At 38.1% G+C, this 21252-nt stretch overlaps 1 protein-coding gene across 8 annotated transcripts in view; it reads left to right on the top strand.

The window, feature by feature from the left end:
* LOC146001657 (uncharacterized) overlaps nt 1–21252 on the top strand; it is a 32433-nt gene that overhangs the window by 5634 nt on the left and 5547 nt on the right. For 4 of the 8 annotated variants that reach the window (XM_083139262.1, XM_083139267.1, XM_083139266.1 and 1 more), the window contains exons 2-10: nt 3196–3262; nt 4290–4607; nt 5497–5626; nt 6517–6690; nt 7268–7335; nt 9032–9094; nt 11914–12097; nt 14787–14854; nt 16651–16791. In XM_083139262.1, coding sequence (XP_082995388.1) covers nt 3196–3262; nt 4290–4607; nt 5497–5626; nt 6517–6690; nt 7268–7335; nt 9032–9094; nt 11914–12097; nt 14787–14854; nt 16651–16791 — 1213 coding nt within the window. The remainder of the gene's footprint in view (nt 1–3195; nt 3263–4289; nt 4608–5496; nt 5627–6516; nt 6691–7267; nt 7336–9031; nt 9095–11913; nt 12098–14786; nt 14855–16650; nt 16792–21252) is intronic. The other 4 variants (XM_083139263.1, XM_083139269.1, XM_083139268.1 and 1 more) reach the window with 1 other exon arrangement.

A 21252-nucleotide genomic window follows, 5' to 3' on the forward strand; every position in this document is an offset into this window, starting at 1 on the left:
ATTACAACTGTAATACTGAGAACTTGAAGTCATTTCAAAGCTAGCAGTTTTCATAGTGGAGATATCACATGCGATATGACTGAAGTTGTCGGCTGCCATCAGGCGCACAAGCAACAGAAAACCGCTCCCATAAAATACCCCTGGCCATAAATAAATAAGAGTAGCAACAACCTGTTTACACTCTATCTTCTCAGACTTTAGATATGAAAAATATAGATGGTATAGGATGCAGTGGCAGCCGGTGGCAAGTATGATGGGTAGTGCCAACGTGATCAAGAAATCGAAAAATCGCTCCCTCCTTGAAGGTTGCCCCACTGGCCAAAATGTTTATCCTCATTTGGTAACGTGGAAAACAGTGTGGGTTTAAGTAATAACACACTAATACGATTCATCTTCACTCACTAACCTATCTTTATACACTACAGGACACTTCACTAAAAACACAATTACAAGAGGAAGGGAAAACAAATCGGTAAATTTCTCGTATCGGACAAACAGCTGAAATTTCCTACTTCTTTTGATTTTAATATTCGTACTTACGTATTCTGCATTGACAAAAATTCCTGAAGGTGAGACTTCGCTAATTTCACCGAAAATAGCTATATTTGCGACATATCGAGTAAGTTTTCTTGGTTGCTTCTTCCCTTCCGTAACACGGGAAATGGCCATCACAGTTTCACCACCGTAGTCCATATGCAATGTTTCCACCCCACCACGCGTAGAAAGTGCAAGATAAGCGAAATCGGCACAATTGCTCATTATTTACCGGTGAGGAGGAATGTCGGAAATGTGTTCGGGAATGTAGTTTTGATCCATTTTAATGCGAATGCATGTGGTTTTCTACGAAAATCTATTTCCGACGAGCTATTGCTGCTGCTGCTATTTGCTTTCTGCACGAGAGCACAATACACGCTATTGCTGCTGCTAGAAGCCGATGTTGTACGAATGTCGGAAACGTGTTCGGGAATGATAAATTGAACGAAAGGAGTGCTAATGGAACCTAACCTAACAGGCCTAACCTAACCTAGTAGGCATACCTCGTCCCCGTGATGGTCCGTGGTGCTTTCGTGAATTTTTAGGCTAACGTCAATGGTTTTTGGATGCCCCACTGACCATCACAGGGACGAGGTATGCCTACTAGGTTAGGTTAGGCCTGTTAGGTTAGGTTCCATTAGCACTCCTTTCGTTCAATTTAGCATCCTGCACACGTCATTTTCAAAACGTTGATCACGTTCAACTGATCATAGGTATTTAAACGTGTGACCAGTTACATAAACGCATATTTGGAAACACTGGCCCAGATTACGTCATCACGCACAGGCTACATCCACCTGGAAGTAAATAGATGCAAGAGCTCTCGTGCAACGGTGACACATTTATATCGAAAAAAAGATGATTAACCAGCAAAATTCAATGAACGATGCGAGAAAACACTTCCCCGAACTTCCACAACTATAAAGAAACTGCATTCGGTAAGTAATTTCTCCTGTAAATTTGAAGAAATCCGTTTGTCCGATAGGAGAAATTTACCAACAAATCTTCTCACCTTCTCCTCCCCATGCACACATATTCCAACTGGATGTTGAAAATATTCTAGACATTTGATGTAAAAAGAAATTGTCGAAATGCCAAAGAAAACTCGCATCAACATAGGATTTTTTACTTTTATATTTTTAAAAAGTCTGGATGGCCCTCTAGGCGCATTTATCTATTATCAAAATGTTCATTTAAGTTTGGAAAAATACTAGGTTCGTTTCTCCAAAAGTTGGCAGAAAAGTAGATAGTACCTTTTTCAAGAATTACTTCCCCAATGGGTCTTACAATTCAGTCATATTTAGCAACTTATCTCTAAAGATGGCAACTGTGTCAACACTGCGAAAGTTCCCTCGCTGTGCCAAAGCGAAAATGGGCACAGGTGGTGTCTTATGGGCTAACCCCATTGGCTAACACCACCCCCTGCCACCTTCTTCCCGGCTCATGGTGGAAATGTTACTCGCTGAGACTTCTCACGTGTTTCAACTTGGTTAGGTCAGCTCTTGAGTGGCGTGGACCGCTGCCTCGCCGAGGGTACGAAACAGCTGGCGATGCAGTGAGGAGGTTGGGGCTGTTCATATCTAGTCTGTGGTTGGGGCGGTCGTCACGTCAGCTTGACCGATTGCAAGATTCGAATCTCCTTGTCTGTAAACTATCAATGTGTAAATTTAACAATACTTGGGCTATGTATGCATTTCTTCTGAGGGTAGTGCCATGGCACGGCGGCTCTCCCCCTTGAGCCGCCGCTGATAGGATGTAAGCAACCATCAATTGTCAACAGTTATAATTAGGGCTGAGTTAATACAGATGTATTGATATCAGGAAGTAGCCTATGTAGTAAAAAAAACTTAATTTTTAATAACATAACATTTAATTTAATAATCTGATATAATACTTGATTATACCAACTAGCTGCAGTGGTCTAGTCGGTAGGATGTCTGACTGCCATGCGGGAGTCCTGGGTTTGATTCCTGGGTGGGTGATCTAAGGTTAGAATTTTTCTGACCTTGCCCCCTTCATAAAGTGGCTCTGGGGCTCACTTGGCCTCAAATTAATAGGTATTTTGGGGGTAAAGGTGCTGCTGATCACATCATCTCCAAAATGACCGAGATCGAAGAATCACATCCTCCTGTATATGCCTTGTGGCATGGTGTGAAGTGCATGGAGAACTTTACTTTTGTATGTGGTATGATAAAAATATAGAAATCAAAAGTCTTATTATTCATAATTATATGTGAAATCAATTACACATAGTGCTAGCTATTCTTATTAGATATTTTTAACATCAACTATGGTGGCTTTCTCTCTTTATCATAAACACACACATCCAAAACAAACATTTCCATCCATTTTGTTCTTTCACATTGACCTCCAAATACAAATAGCGATCAACAGAGAAGTCTCGAAGGTAAGATGGCCCACCTGATGATGCCTTGTAATGAAAGGGTCCCAGGTTGGTTACCCAGTGGAGGCACATAGTGGTTCGGATTGCACTTTGAACTGTAGGTCCAGTCCAAATTAGCCTTCTATGTGTAAAAGTGGCTTGAAACTGAAATGAAACCAATCAAATCAAAGATAAGATGTTTGCAATTTATAAAAAATCAATGTATTGCCTACCATAAAATTTGATGGTAGAGTAATTTTTAATTTAAATGTTTCTAGATAACCTCTGCGGAAAGAAATTGGATAATGCATCAAAATCAAGAAAGTGAAGATGACTTCACGATTGGTAAGGAAAAATAAATCTTTATTTTGGACTTGTTTATATTGCTTATAATTATGAAAAACAGTGCAGTATTTGAATTACGTGTTTTTATTTTTTTTAAATTTTTGGTAATTTTACACTTTTTTTTCACCTCTTAAGGTTAATTATGCCAATAAGGATGAATGATAATTGGATACGAAATAGAGGAAGCTCAAACAATGAGATGTACATGCTTTGCGCAATTAATGTACTTTTAAATTAAGTTTTCAAAACTGATTTCATTCCATAAATGTTTTTATCTATGGTTATGACAATACAAGATTAAATTATATGTGATATTCTAATTTTGTTTTCATATTTTAAAGAATATAAATGGAAAATATACAATTTGGATAAAAAGTTAATATTTTTAGTTGTATTATTTGATTTGGGGGAGCGAATTGACAATATAGAGAAAGCCTCCAATTTTGTTAATTTCGGTATACTAACTAATTTTGGCCTCCTAATCACGAATCTGTTGTAAAAAAATGGGGGTCACATCTGGAAATTTGAAAAATAGGCTGATTTTTTTTTATATATATATATAGGTGTATATGCGTAGTTTTACGAACGAAAATGTAATCTCCTGTCATTGTTTCCAACCACGCCGTTGTTTTACAAGAAAATGATTTATGATGTTCAATAGTAGGAACCCTATTTTTTCGATGATTTAGGGGTGAAATGAGTGCTAATGGAATCTAACCTAACTTCGTGTGAATGGTTTGTGGGCTACCCATGAATGGTTTTTGGGGCTACCCGTGGATGGTTTTTGGGGCTAACGAACAATGTTTCATCAAAATGTACAATTTCCAGACGTGACCCCTGGTTTTTTACAACAGATTCGTGATTAGGAGGCCAAAATTAGTTAGTAAACCGAAAATTAACAAAATTATAGACTTTCTCTATATTGTCAATTCTTACCGATTTGAGTAAGAGTTAAAACGGGAACACTTTGAAAATACTAGTAAGTGAAATTTGATGATAAATAACTGTTGTTATGAATTTAGTACAGTATCTTTTCCAGTTCAAACCAAGGTGCCACGAACTCTTTCGCCATGTGTTAAGGATGTTGATGTTCATGTGTGTGGGAAGTGCAGAGCAGAATTTTCCAACATAGATTCTTTTGTGAAACACAAAAAAAACTCATGTGTTGTGCAAACTATGGTAGAATCAACTGACTTCGCAGAACCGATGGAAATTTCGCTTGAAAGAATTAAGGTGGAGAATGAAGATGAAAGGGTCAAGATGGAAAATGAAGATGAAGACGTACTTAGTGAATTTCTTTCTTGTTATATTGAGATGGTTTCTCCAGACAGCATAACAGAAAATGGTAAGTATATGCATAGTCTCAAAAGAGAATTATTGAAGATGAGCTGACATAATGTATTTTCCCTCTCTTTTTGTTGGTTAAATTAGGTTATTTTAAGTTGCATTTCTGCCACTTCTGATTAATCACGACGATGAGGATGAATGATGAAACTGATGAAGGGATACTCACAAAGAAAACCTACGCCCAACCAGGATGCTGTGCTAACCACTCTGCCACAAAGGTTTGTTTTCCCCTCCTTTGATGCACATATGCAGTACTTAATTAACATCAGTATACTTATATGAATGCATATTTCTATATAACCCCAATAGCAGATGTTAATTCAATGCTCTTCTTAACCCTGCGTTGGTTGTGCATGGTCTCTCGTTCCGGGTGTGGACTATAACATCGTTATTTATCAATGATTTGTTTCTAACCTTCCTCTTTTACCCCATGATTTTGTTTTCAGTGTTAGTAAGATATTCAAGCAGCTAGGAAGGGTTCGTTGAAGCCACTTGCTGTCTGAGTCCATACGCGGCTATAGGCGTACCTCGTTTTCACTGAAAATCAAATATGCCGTTCCATGCCCGATTAACGAAGAGTACCTTTTTTATAATTTTATAGAATTTTTATAGTTTTATAGAATCTCAATTGTTGAAAGAAAAGATCTAATCATAATAATTGAGGATTATGCATTTTAGACCATTCATTTGCCATATTTTAAAAGCCCGGTCTCTGAGACCGTGCACGATCGTCGACATAAGTTTTCTCGCACGACCCACGAAGGGTTAAAGATTTGCATAATCACTGATGTGTTACAAAATAACACTCAAAATAAGATTTCACAGACTTTCTTGTGCAGATAAGAATTTAATTGTGTAAAGTTTTGAATCTATTTAATTCCATACAGATGCTGAATTGCAGACCCCTTCCAGTGTTACCGAGGAACAACTAAGTTGTGCCTGCTGTTCATTTTCTACCGGAGACAGTGAAATCTTGTTTGAACATATGAAGATTCATGCAGATAAAATTCTATTTGAGTAAGTATTCTAGATTTGGATGATTTCTTTCATCAGTAATGTTTCTCATAAGTTGTTTGAAGATGAAGCTGTGTTCTCTACCTGGAATGTTTCGACCCCATCCGCAAGTGTCTTTAGCCACACTGGAGCCATGCTGAAGAAGACACTTGTGGATGACATCAGAACATTCCAGGTAAAGATGGAGTGAGTACAGTCACTGTGTGTACACCATCACTGATCAAAGTCATCATGACTGTGAAGAATGCTCTAGGGTACTTGTGATCAGTTTCTTCTGGTTTTGTGTAGGATATCTATTTGTCCAGCATAAAAAAATAATGTTTCAGGCTGTACTGCTGTTTTAATTGGAATTTTAGGACCAATTTGAGACTATGGCGTTGTTGTAATACTTTCAATCAAGAGTGTCTCGGGTTCAATCTCCAGTGGGCACAATTTACACAGTGGTTTGGATCCCACGGTAAACTGTTGATATGCACAAAGAGTCTCATCATACCACTATATATCTGCATTGGGTATCAAACAACCCAGGCCCCCTCAATTATAAAGCAATGTAACGACTGTGCCATTGCGGAGGCCTGGATCCCACTTTAAACTATAAGCCCAGTCCCAATTAGCCTATCTGACTATAAAGTGGACTTATTCTTAACTTGTAGCACTCATGTGTTTGGTGCAAAAAGTTCTGGTTCAATATTAATTTGAAACCACATTGTTTTGTTGAAGGATACTTAAAAAGAGATCTGGCATATTCCAGCCTACAAAGTCAAATAAGACTTGATTTTGTAACCTCGTGTTATAATGAAAAGCTACTTGGCAAAAATTGGCCATCAAGTGTATTATTATTATTAATTTGCAGAATGAGTTGTCAATTTCATTTTCTAACTTCTTTTCCTCAGGACATACTGTGAAGCCTGTGGGAAGAGATTCGTCTCTGAAGATGAACTTCAGACACATTCATGCATCGGTGAAGGAGAAAATCAACATTATTGTTGTCTATGTGATTTTATAGCTGAAGATAGTGATGCTTTAGCCGAGCATATGAAGAACCATGTGTATGACACAATATACGAGTATGTGATTTCATTTTCCAAATATATAATTGACTAAACTTGCATATTGCAAATTCTTAATCATATGTACATTCCTGTTCAGATAAAGTGTCACATACTTCAACTGTCCAGCTTTATAAAATGTATCACTTTTTGTGAACAGGAGTGTACCACATGACTTAAGGCTTTAGAATTGCTTTCCTTCAGACTTATTTCGTAGTAATATTTAGATTAAGACAAAATATATCAGTCTCGTCTGGTCACATATTTTGATTAAAGAGCGAGTACAAAATAGTTGCATTAAAGTGATAACAAATATCTGATCAGTAAATTCATAAATATATTGGCAGAAGAAAATTATCAAGAAGACTCAAAATGGAAATTTTCAGAATTATTGGTTCCTTAGAGAAGTATGCTTGCAAACAAATGCTTCGGGTTTTATTGATTGTAAGTTTGAAAATTTTACACTCAAGAATTCATTTAAAAAAATGTTATGTTTGAACACAGTACAATATATGTCATCATACTTTTTGTTTTTAGTGATCTGTTATTCCTATCCAGACATTACTACATTAATCATGCCAATTTCTTGTTTCAGGTGTGAAATTTGTTCATATGCTGCAAAGGATTCCATTGAATTGATACAACATTTGAGGATACATTCAGGTATCTTATATCCTATTCATGCATTTTTTGATAACTGCTTTTTTTGCTTCTATCATAATCAAGATATTGTGATAATAACATGCTAAGTTATAATGTGAACCATATGCTGTTGATTAGTTCATAATCAAAACAAAAACAAAAAGTTTTGCAATTGCTGTTTTCTGGTCAACAGTGTGTTTTAAGTCTATGCACAGTAAGGCTAATTGGGACTGGACCTACAGTTTAAATTGGGATCCGATCCACTATGGATTTTGTTTCGATCAAATTTTTACTCTGCTGTGTGTGGCAGACAGGTGTTATGGTGATGCGGTGGATATATTGTGTCAGCAGTTGTCAGTGTGCTGGTAGTTTGATGTGCAGAGTGTATTGAAATGGGTCATGAAATGTTATTGTTGGAAAACATTTGTTGAAAATATAGTGCCTTTCATGGCTGAGGTAACGTTTAGTGACTGGTAGTGTGCCGGGAAGTAAGAGTGCGTCTGCCGGCAAACTGTATGCAACATCTGCGTAACTGGAACCGTAAGCTATGTAATGAAATGAGCTTGTACAATTACTTTGGCAGTTACAATTAAAATGAGCATGTACCTTGTTACAAGAGGTGTTGGAAACGTTTTCCTGCTTCCACACATTTACTGCATTTTTTTAAGGAAATTTTCACTAACATGTATCAGTTTCTTTTCCGAAATTGCTTCAGTTTCTCTCCTGATATTTTATTTAAATTCTTCTGTCTGGCTTCAGCTCGGTAGCTTGCGATGGAGACACCATCAAAATGCCTGTTTCTTGTGCAAGGTGCTGTAGGGATTTTTTGAGGAGTATGTTCCAATCATGCTCCAACGTCGTCTAGTTTCTCCTCAGTCAGCTCACGCCATTTTACCCTTCACTTCTTATCAAGAAGAGACCCTGTTTCCCTAAATTTGTTCATGAGTATCCAAACCCTGTCTCTGTGTGTGGGAATTCTGCTGCAAATCACATTCTAACTTTCCTACAAAAATTCGTAATGATGCAAGAGTCGTACATAAAAATTTGTTGTTTTAAATTGTATGGATAGCGTGGCATTATTAGACTGCAGAAAAGAACCAGTAATGCGTAAACTAAAACAAAACAATCTAAAACACTTGTTAACACCTTAACACTTCACAAACATGTGCAAACTGGACACCAGCTATCTAGATACTGAAGCACTGACGGGTCCAGTGACAAGGGCTGGCGTGGGCTAGCCACTGCTCCACATCCCACAGCCACCTTGGCCGTGAAAGGCACTGTATTATGGGGGGGACAGGATTTTGAGTGTGGTGAGTTGCATACAAGTTGTTTACAAGCCTGTTGGAACAACTGTCACTTTTTTGATGATTAGAATGAATGATGATTAAATTAAATCATGAAGGGAACACCAGTTTACAGTCCAGGACTCATCTGATGGAGCGGCCCCTGTGGCGGGAGTGGTTAGCACACTGCTCTACGACACCAGGGGTCCTGGGTTCAAATCCTGGCCTGTCATCACTCATCCCCATCTTCACAAATTAGCCAAAAGTGGCACAAAAAGTGAAGTAAAATAAAGCAAATTAATCAATCATTAATGTAGACAAAGGGCCTCACAAATAGACACAGTTTTGGTAGTTACTGCTGCATTTTGACTATAAAATAGGTAGAAAAACCTTGCCATGAAGAAAATTAATGGACTATTTTTCTCTTTTAGACTTAAAAGAGAGCACAAAGTTGGAACATCGAAAATCTATAAAATGTAAAAGGATACGTGATGGTGAGTTTAACATGAACATTTTTACCTAATAAATATAATTACTGGATAAAGGTTTATGCATCTTGATCATAGATCTGATTTCTTTTATGTGGAGTTTTTATTTTGATTTTTTTCCACGAGAAAATACTAGGATAGGGAGCTAGCTAGCTGAAGAGGAATTCAGAGAAAGTCTCAAAATTTGTGCATCACATCACATTTCCGAGATATACAAGGTGTCCAAAAAGTCACCAAACTGAGGCTTTGAACATTATTAACTTTTGTACAAAAACGATGGAGACATGAACCTTGTATCAGTTATTAACTTTATCTATATGGATATTCTATAAGCATTAAAAACTAAAATAATTCTCTGCATGAACGTTCAGTATGGAATAAAAGCTTGCAAGACGAAAAAATATTGTATGAAGGAAAGAGAAACATGGATAACAGACAGTTATGGAGTCGCTTGCAATAATTTTTTATGTGTGGATTGTCTATCGGTATTTATGAAACTGATAAAAGAACGATACATTTTTATGCCGCGCAATTAAGACATATTAGCGGATGTGGGGGTAATTCTGTGCATTATAGACGAATTACGCTGCTAATCTGTTAATTATGCCATATTCATAAAAAATATATATTTTTTTAAATTACGAAGTGTACTGGCAACATTGGTCGTGCCAGAGTCCAGTACCAGGTGCACCGACATCGGGCGATGTTATTAAATTAATATCCAGATAAGATTTGAAATTTGTCGTGCAAGAAAGTAACTTACCTATCTTTTTCTATCTAACACTATATTTTATATTTGAGAGAACTTCCTGGCACTATATTTTATATTTGAGAGAACCTTCCTGGTCACGAGAAATGTTCAATTCCACTGTGGTGGATAGTGATTTAGGAATTGGGAATTTCTCGCTATGTGGTGCCGAAACCAACTTCGTTACATCGGTATACACACATGCTTTCATTCTTCAAGAAATAACTACGCATTATAGTGCGACAAAAATAACAATCTGTCACGTGGTCCCTTGGTTCAGGTCATGTCATAGATACATCAAAAGGCATTGAACCACTCTCTTAGCGTTACAGCACAACTATGACATGTACCATGTGAGGCCCATGGGCGGTCTTGATCTCCCAGAGACAACCAGAGTCGGAACAGTATCTTTACACAATCCACGATGTTTTTACATTGCAATTTTGGAGTTCATTAGTCAGAAATGTAACAGAATTTGTTAGGGTGATATGCACAGCTAAGGGGTTCTTTCAGTCGACATAGTTTATCACAGCACAAATCAAACGCCGTAAACTGCATGTTTATTTATTACGATATGTAATAATATCTTTTATTGTAGCAAACAGGGTTACAATAAACCTCACATACCAACACACGAGACACGACTGAAGATATACTTGATGATTTGGCACGCAAACAGTTTGCAGTGTTGCTAGAGTATAAGAAAAGTGGAATTCAGTGGTGCATACATTACCCATATTATACCAAATGACGTCATGCATATCTCGAAAATTGTACATGATGGAGAAATATGAGTGGCAAATCTGAAATCAGCATGCCGAAATTAGTTAAGAACACATATTCGCTAACAGGATACAAAATGGCAGTTCCCTAGTGGTAAAAGTATTCACCAGGAAAATTGTCTTTCATGTTCTGCCTTCTGACTGGTCGAATGAATTCAGTTCAATCATTTCCTCTTGATGGCAGCACTTGTAGTTTGCCTGCCATCTTACTGGTTGAATGTAAACTACTTATTTGTTCCACATTCTCATTCATTTGCAAGTGACATTAGCTAGCAACAAGTGTGCACGTGATATGGTCTTGTTCCCGGCCAGTGTGAGATTGGAAGTGGTCACGGATACTTTGTTTTACTGGAAGAACAAAATGCCTCTAAAATTAATTTTAGATGAAAGAGTGAAACCATTGAATGGTGAAGTCTAGAAATGTAGTACTCTGGAACTATATGCATGCCTGTATCATACTGCAAAATACTCACGAAAATTGCTGATTGAGAAGATTATTTTTTCATGTGTGTTAACAAATCAAACCACTAACTTACTATAACATTTGCATTTTTTCCATCATATGCTTTAAGACAAAATGTTAGGATGTAAGATCTGAATCCTCATTGTTGTGTGTATTGTATGTTGTAATATTTCCATGTGCATATATGGTTTGTGTTTTTTTTAATGCAAAATAGTAATTAATATTTCATGTCTATTCAACATATAAACACACTTTATTTTATTTATAGAACTTGCAAATTTAAGCCTTGTATTCACGATTAATGGCCTTGTACTCGAGACATTTAACTATGCCAACTATTTAACAAATCATCATACTGCATCCGTGTACCTAAATTTGTGTAAAGTAATCATATTTTTTTACATAATCATGAAATATACAGTGCTGGAATGAAACAACATGGAAAGGTTTCCAACATTTTACAACCTTGGCATTTGCATACCAGGGATTGAGTATGTTTTTACTCCCACGTTGTGCACAGAAGGGCTAATTGGGACTGGACCTACAATTTAAAGTGGAATTCAAACCACTATGTGCCTGCATCGTGTATCAAACCTGGGACTTCTTGATTGTATAGGCGATGACATTACCACTAACCAGGGATTGATGGTTGGTTTAGTGTTCTTATGTTTAGTGCTGCAGATCATGGTACAAGTACACTACCTTTATAAATAAAATCTTGTAAGAAATAATGCAAGTATGTATAGAGATGGAATTTAGGTAGCAAATGACTGTCATGGACATATTTTTAATGGAGGAGCAATTATGGAATATTTTTTTCATAATTTTTAAGGTAAGGACCTCTCCATCTGTGAAAAATGTGGAAAAGGATTTAAGAGACGTGACAAACTTCAATCCCACATGCGTATTCATACGGAATATAAACCACACAAATGTTCTTTCTGTCCGTATGCAGCTAGGGACCGAGGAAGCGTTCGTAAACATATGAGGATACACACAAATGAAAGACCTTACAAGTATGTATGTATTGTAGGACTAAAAAAAAATCTTATATTTTAATTCCTGATAATATCGTAAAATTTGTATTTCAATAATTTAGTCTCATTTTCGATTGTATCATTTTGCAGTACTAATGTATATACTTATATGTGTGTGTAATTTAATACTGCTTCTAAAATTTTGCATTATAAGAAAGAAGTCACACAAATAATTTTTTCCTCAAATTTTTTCACTAAAGAATTAAAAACAACTCAATTGATATATATTTTTTAACTTTCTGGTTCTATTTTAATCTTCTCTAGAAGACTCATTCGTATAAAGATAAAAAGCTTGAAAATGCATTTACAGAATCTGTTAACCAGAGCGCAGAGAATTGACAAAATGAATTGCAATAAGTCTAGCTCTGCAGCAGAGCTAAAATGGGATGGGATATTTATCAATATGCCATTGGTATCAGCCAATATGGGCATACCATTGTATCGGTAAAAGTCAGAGTTGTTAAAGGTCCAGGAATTTTAAATAAATTCAATTCCGGTCCAGGAGAGAAATGTAAGCAAGCGTAAATGGGTTCTGGATCTTAAAGAACCTTTTTATCTGTAAAGTATTTCTATTCGGTCCAGGAAAATTTTTTCTCGATCAATTTAAATACGGCCCAGGAACCTTTTTCCTGAATGAATTTAAATACGGTCCAGGAACCTTTTTTCAGGATCAATTTAAAATCTTTTTTCCCAACCTTTATTCCAGGATCAATTTAAATACCTATGGTCCAGGAACCTTTTTTCAGAATCAGTTTAAATAGGGTCCAAGTTTTGTATTGAAATGAAACAATACGCAACTTGGATCGAATACGAACCTGACGATAAACAATTATCGACTTGTGAGCATGAAAGATTAAACCAGGTGCTGGCTGTCTCAAGAATCTAAGATACAAGGTAGAAATGCAAACGCTGCAGTCACGTTGCCCCTCTCCATGTAGCCCCATTCTCTTGCACACGTTCCTGCACTTGGCGGTAGCTGCACTGCCTGTGATATCTGCTGGGAACACAGCAGCCTCAAGTTACCTCATCGACGGCTCCTATTGGCTGCGGTTCCTGGATCGGATGCCAGAGCAAGACGTGACGGGTTTGTTTGAACTCAATGTGATGCCACACTAATATAGTCCATTGCGTTATTTACAGTAACTCTTCTACAGGGGAGTTTTTGAACCTGGCCCACGAGAAAACAACAGCGTTTTGATTTATTCCCTGCGCTATGTTTTCTACAACCGCAGTGTGACATTCCAATGTAAAACATACCCTGTCCCAGCTAACTGTGGAGCAAGGCCGCACATAGCGTCAGAGAAGCGAGGGAAATCTAGTGGTGAGAGCGGAGCAGTACATGCTGCTCGATGGTTGGTAACTAGTTGCTTTCCTCCTTTCCACGCAATTGTCCCTCTCGTGGTGAAGCCGTCTCACGTTACTACTTGCGCAGAGACTTGAATTTGTTTGCCTGCTCCACAGTTAGCTGAGACAGGGTATACTCCTGGACATTTTAGAAGGCAACTGTGATCGGTCAATCCTGGTCCAGGAATTGTAAATAAATTCAACCATGGAGTGGGAGAGAAAAATCAGCAAACTTAAATGAGTTATAGACAGTGTAGAACCTTTTCATATGTAAAGCATTTCATTTCGGTCCAGGAACCTTTTTCCGGATCAATTTAAATACGATCCAGGAACCTTTTTTCCCCACATCAATTTAAATACGGTCCAGGAACCTTTTTTCCCACATCAATTTAAATACGGTCCAGGAACCTTTTTTCCCACATCAATTTAAATACGGTCCAGGAACCTTTTTCCCCACATCAATTTAAATACAGTCCAGGAACCTTTTGCCCCACATCAATTTAAATACGGTCCAGGAACCTTTTTCCCCACATCAATTAAAATACGGTCCAGGAACCTTTTTCCCCACATCAATTAAAATACGGTCCAGGAACCTTTTTCCCCACATCAATTTAAATACGGTCCAGGAACCTTTTTTCCCACATCAATTTAAATACGGTCCAGGAACCTTTTTCCCCCAAATCAATTTAAATACGGTCCAGGAACCTTTTTTCCCACATCAATTTAAATACGGTCCAGGAACCTTTTTTCCCACATCAATTTAAATACGGTCCAGGAACCTTTTTTCCCCACATCAATTCAAATATGGTCCAGGAACCTTTTTTCCCCAAATCAATTTAAATACGGTCCAGGAACCTTTTTCCCCACATCAATTTAAATACGGTCCAGGAACCTTTTTTCCCCAAATCAATTTAAATACGGTCCAGGAACCTTTTTCCCACATCAATTTAAATACGGTCCAGGAACCTTTTTCCCACATCAATTTAAATACGGTCCAGGAACCTTTTTCCCACATCAATTTAAATATGGTCCAGGAACCTTTTTTCAATGAAACAATACGCAACTTGGACCGAATTTAAATTGTGCAAGAAAAAAGGTTCCGGTCCTGCAGCGGAACCCAATAGAACCCATTGGAATTTATTGATTCCTGGACCTTTAACAACCCTGGTAAAAGTACTGACAATTTTACCAATGTGCAGCTTAGTATGCTTAGTGTAAAATTCTGCCATTTTGTTGTTATTTTTACAAATGTGTAGAGATTTAATATCCGTCCATCAGTTATCGTCTCTTAAAATGTTAAAGAGCAGTTATTTTATAATTTCAGATGTGAGATTTGCCCATATGCTGCAAGGGATGGATCTCAGCTTGTTGTACACATGAGAATACACACAGGTAAAAATTGTTTGATTGACTTTGTTACTGGAACATGTGACAAACTTTGTGTACGAATCAGTATTAACATGCATGGAGGAGATGCGGGTTGCGTGCCACTTGCGTACATTTCTCCAAACTTCTCATACAATATTTTCATGTATTTGTTGCTTTCTGCATGCTCTATGATGGGATAAAATGATTTCAAATTTGAGCCACAGTTCAGCTTCACTTGGGATGTTTTCGTCCTTCTTTTCCACTGTGCTAGATCTCCACCGAAGAGGAATGCAGGGATTCTCTGTTCATTTGCCTCTCGTCCATGCTTGAAGCCAACCCTCTTGTGGACTTATGTTGATTTTCCATGTTTTGCCTGTGTGTTGATGTAGGGCTGTGAATAACTGAAAAGGAACGAGGAGATTACATATTGTAATGTTAATTTTTGATAGCTGTGAGGGTACATTTCCTATTGTACAGGTGTACATTAATGAATATATGAAATTTAAGCATGTGTGATGTACACTACAACAATGAATCATACCTGAGATGTAAGAGTAACTCATCAAAGGTTTCCATAACATAATTGTTCATGGTCAGAATGTGGGAACCTTTTGTGACACTGCACACATCCAGCTGGTAGCCTATATCTTCCCACACTGAGGTTAGTACATGTAGTTTAATAGAGTCTAACACTGCAACAATCTTGCATCTAAATTCAGGCAGGTTGACAGGTAGTGGTGGCACATAGACATGATATTTTACACAACCCCACAAACAGAAATTACAGGGGGTGATGTCGGGACACCTTGGAGGCCACCAGAGAAGAGGCATGTCATCCTGACCATGACAAGCAATCCAGCGATGGGGGAAAATTCATTCAAATTCCCGCACATTGTTAAGAAAGTGATGGCGTTCACCGTCTTGTTTCCAAATGATGTTCTGTTGTTGGTGCTCCAGTTGAGGAAGAAGCCAATTCTGGAACATGTCTAGATATGCAATTCCTGTGACAGCTCTGATGCGTTCAACGTTCTCATCTGACACACGTGGTTATCCAGTGCTCTTTCCTTTACATAGGCACCCCATTGTCTGGAATTGTTATACCACCTACAAATGATGTTTGTCAAATAGGGCTTGTCATCCAAATCTTCGCCAATAGGTCCGTTGGACTGTAATCACTGAATTACACCTCGCAAATTCCAAGACACAAAAAGCCTTACTCTCGGGAGTTGCTGCCATATTTGCAACTGGTGCTGCCATGTGGCAGAGTTAGGAAACATATTTGGGAACATAGAATCAAATCTTCCACAGTTGCTCTTTCATCACATGTAGGTGACAACCAGCTGGGGTTAGTTACATAACCATACAAAACACTTAAAACTGATATTTATTTGTGTACACCCTGTATTTTGTCATGAAATTGTCTAAAATCATGTGCAAAATGCGAAACAAACTCATAAGCACGGGATTTAGAGTTTATTTTACATCAAAACATTTTCCATGGTTTAAATTATACTGCAAGTTATGAAACCTGGAACACTGATTAATTCTGCTGCAAAACTGGGATGGTAAAATGGACTTTGTACACAGTAATAACTTAATACCCCAATAATTGTACAGATTTTCTTTTAGAATGAACATTTTCATTTTGCAGTATTTGCTATAGATTTTACATCAAATTTGAGACTTTATTCGCAGTTTAAACAACAGAATACCATTTTACATGCAGCTTTTGCAAAATGTGATCAGTTTTACACTGAATATTAAAATTGTGTTCACCATATATGTGTCCAGGTGTATAACTATCAATATATTCGTTGCAGGTGATAATCCATTTCCTTGCATGTATGGTGGTTGCACCTCAGCATTCAAGACCAGTACAGACTTAAGAAGGCATTTACGGGTGCACACTGGGGAAAAACCATATGCTTGTGACATGTGTGACTACAAGTGTGCTATCAAAAGTAAGTAAAATGTTTAAGGTAACCTTGCATTACTTATTGCAGTATCAAGAAAATGTGAAAGTTGAACTGAATTAATTCTAAATTGTTTCATGTCACAGTTGTTAGTAATTGACATTTGATGTAGGAATCAATACATAGTTTGTTTCTTTGCGTTTTCATCTTAAGCATATTTACTTTGTTATTTTATGGTACATAAGAAACTATTTTTTAAAGAAATTTGATATTTCAGATTGCATGTCAGATTATAAACTTATTCGCTTTGGGACGGGCCTGAAAATATCGTGTTTTTCCCCAGATATATACTCTTTTTCTGTTTTGAAGAAAATCATATAAAATATGTTTGTAAGTTTGTTATTGTTTACTAAATCTTTCTGAAATATACAAAAGTTTTATTTCCATAGATATATAATATGTAATAATTTACATGCATATTTATGAATTTTTTGTAACAACTTTTTGAACGAAAAAATTACTACATTGTAACAAAAAGTTATTGAAAACATATACTGAATAGGTATTATAGAAACCTAAAAACTTCCTCTTCGAATCGAAATAAGTCACTAACTATGAAATCTGGAGTGGAATCTTCGTAAAGAATTTCCACAATTTTCATATAAATTGTTGAATGTTATTTCCAAGAGTATAAGCAAAAGTACAATGTAATTCGACACAAGTACAAGTAAAATTCAGCAATGAAGTGGTTAGAATTTGAAAGAAGTTGTTACAACACATGTGCAGAAAAGATGCAGTGCGATTATAGCCATAGTTAATTTACATTAGGAGTGCATAGCAAAGGGTGGGCTATGCCTGTTACACATCCGGAAAGGATTAACAAGGCAATAGTTCCAATAAACACCTCGTTTGGTTATTTAAGTTTGTGGGTTGACCTTGATGTGAAAATTCGGATAATCAAAAGTCCTACTTAATTTTATGAAATGGAATTTTTATCTATGAATAAAACAATAATATGCCCTAGATGTGTTTGTGTGTGTATATATATATACACCAGTGGCGAAGCTCCTATGAGGCTTTTGAGGCTTAGCCTACCCAAAAAAATGTTGAAATTAAAATGTTCTTATACCCTGTAACAATCAAAGTTAGTTAAAACGAATTAAACTATGTAATCCGAACGTTTGGTTCCGCCGATCCTTCCAGATATCTCGTCAGGCAGGCCAGAAAGAGAGAGCGCGTTCGGGCCGAACTCTGAGGCTTTTGACGAAAAGCCTCGCGTTTAAAAGGCAGCTACAGCGTGAGCTCTGTGTACTGGGAGGGGAGGCTAAGGGGAGGGGACCGCCGATTCGCTGGGTAAAAACGGCTAGCCTCAGGACCAAACCTGTTGTGCTTCTTCTCGTGCAAAGTGCGTCCGTCGTTCACGCGCTGCATTGTTGAATGTTAATTTACTTCAAGTGCATCCGCGCGTGTGTTTGTGTGTGTGTCACATAGTGTAGTTATGTTATAAAAATATAATACTGTGAAATTGTGTTGGAAACTCTAAGATGATTTGCAGTAAAATAAATGTAAGTGGACAAGACTTCGTGGCTCTCAGATCCTTAACCTACGAAATATTGGACACACTGACTGTGCAACTGGAAATACGTTTTGGAGATCTTGAAAAGATAAAATTTGTTGAATTGGTAGACCAAAATAGCTTTGGGGAATATAAACTACATTTTCCTGTGATGAAATTAATTAACATTCTGTCCACATATCCATTTTTCAACAAAGAACGATTAAAAAATGATTTAAAGAATATCTGTGCTGATGAAGAAAAGCATTTACCTCCTGCAGACCTTCTAAAATTCATAGTTAGCAATGATCTTCAAACAATCTACAAAGAAGTAACACAACTTATCAAGTTGGTCTTGACATTCCCAGCTTCCTCCGAAAGAAGTATGAGCACCCTCAAGAGAGTATAAAAAAAAATATCTCCGTAATTCAATGAAAAATGAAAGATAAAGTTCTCTCAGTCTCAGTACAATAGCCAATGAAAAAAAAAAAACTGGTTAAAGAACTTTATATTGATCAAGGCTTCAAGCAAAGAGGAATTCATACTTTTGCGACCAACAAGAATCGACGCATGAACCTGCTGTATAAAAAAAAGATAAGCAGATTTTTCAGCCTACCCAGTATTTACGCCTTAGCTTCGCCACTGATATACACAGTGCGGCAATTTGAAATCGAGTCTGATTTTTTCCTTGGTAGGTGGCACCACTATGCAAGTGTTCTGTGGTGCGAACAAGTGGGGGGTATCTCACGAACAATTGGTGCATAAGAAACTTTGAAACCTTCACATGTGGCATTGTTGAGTGTGGGCACATGTCGTGATTTCAACATGGAACAAGGAGCAAACATCATGTTTTGTGCATGCCTGGGTAAAGCTGCTATGGAAACATTTCACATGTTGCAGCCAAGTGTATGGGGACAATTGTACGCATGTATTTGAATGGCACAGGTGTTTCAGATGAAGGATGTGAGTCAATTGAAGATAACAAGTATCTGGATGCAGCAAGGACGGTGAGAACACCGGAATTGGTTGAGAAAATGAGGACAATCATTCCTAAAGACTGAAATTACAGACTGACTCTTACTGCTGTATTTTATCTTGGTTATGAAATATTTGATGCAAAGAATAACGCATGTGATTCCCGAATATCAGGATGATGGCAGCAGATGTCTGCTTCGTGACAATGCACCTAGTCACAAAGGCTGTGATTAAGAAGGACTTTTTGACTCAAAAGAGAATCCGTATATTGATGTATCCTGCCTATTCACCAGATCTGGCCCCATGTGATTATTTTCTATTTCCTAAACTAAAATCTGCCGTCAAAGGTTTGTACTTTGATGACGTACTGACCATCAAGAGGACTACGACAAGGATTTTAAACAGCATTACACAATACAAATTCCAGCAATCCTTCCATGCACTGGTAGGCAGGGTGCAATGATGTGTGGATGCAGGAGGGTCCTACTTTGAATGATCCCAGGTAAGTTACTTTCTATGAACACTTGTTTACTTTTTACAGCACCAGTCTCGATTTCAAATTGCCGCACTATGTATATATATATATATATATATATATATATATATATATAATGGATAAAAGCAAGGAGGGCCAAAAGGGCTAAGTAAAAATCAAATAAGGCAAAAGGAAACACTCACCGGACAGTAGGAAAATTCAAAATTTTCGCTAATTTATAGCATCATCAGTGTGAGAAGAAACAGAAGACGGAACCGGAAGTTGGGGTCCTGCAGAGTTGCCAGGTCCCCATTGAAGAAGAAGCGGTGCGTAGAACGAAAAAAACACTGTTTCGTCACCAGGCTCGTCGTAAACTGTGAGTGTGTAGGATGAGTTGGGAGGGAGGGCGGGAGGGTGGGTGAGGGTTGGGCATTACTGGGTGGCCTTGTTCAGGCCAGGTGGAGTGGTTGCACTCATGGCCGATATATAGGCCCTCTCCCATCTTTTGCGAACAGAGGTGTTGGCTGGTTGGGGTAGGAGGTGGATGATCGCTACCCGGAAGCAGTCGTTGAAACTGATGTTGTGGCAGCTGCCTCACATACCACTACCACCAAGAAACCTGCTGCCACCAACCCACCTGCACTCATCACCCAATATCATCCCCACCTCAACAAAATCAGGCACACACTGCACTCTCTTCTCCCAATCCTCCACAGTGATCCCGAAACCAAAAACATATTTCCCGACAAACCCAGGGTGGTTTTCAAACGCCCCCCTAACCTCCAAAACATCCTGGTCCACAACACTCCTTCACCACACATCCAACACCCCCCTGCCCATAAATGCAACCGACCCAGGTGCAAGACCTGTCCCATCCTCATCACTTCTCACACCCTCCAGGTGCACACGGCCACTGGCAAATTTACTCTCCATCCCAAAGGGACCTGCCATGCCTCAAACCTTATCTACATCCTCACCTGCAACATCTGTGGTGATTTTTACCTGGGGGAAACATCAACGGCCCTCAACCTCCGCATCAATAACCACCGCTCCTCCACCCACAACCTGGACTTCACTGTCGCCGTCCACACCAACCACCACAACATTAGTTTCAACGACTGCTTCCGGGTAGCGATCATCCACCTCCTACCCCAACCAGCCAGCACCTCTGTTCGCAAAAGATGGGAGAGGGCCTATATATCGGCCATGAGTGCAACCACTCCACCTGGCCTGAACAAGGCCACCCAGTAATGCCCAACCCTCACCCACCCTCCCGCCCTCCCTCCCAACTCATCCTACACACTCACAGTTTACGACGAGCCTGGTGACGAAACAGTGTTTTTTTCGTTCTACGCACCGCTTCTTCTTCAATGGGGACCTGGCAACTCTGCAGGACCCCAACTTCCGGTTCCGTCTTCTGTTTCTTCTCACACCGATGATGCTATAAATTAGCGAAAATTTTGAATTTTCCTACTGTCCGGTGAGTGTTTCCTTTTGCCTTATT

The sequence above is a fragment of the Lepisma saccharinum genome, chromosome 17, assembly GCF_977018435.1.
Source record: "Lepisma saccharinum chromosome 17, izLepSacc3.1, whole genome shotgun sequence".
In the NCBI taxonomy this organism is placed as follows: Eukaryota; Metazoa; Arthropoda; class Insecta; order Zygentoma; family Lepismatidae; genus Lepisma; species Lepisma saccharinum.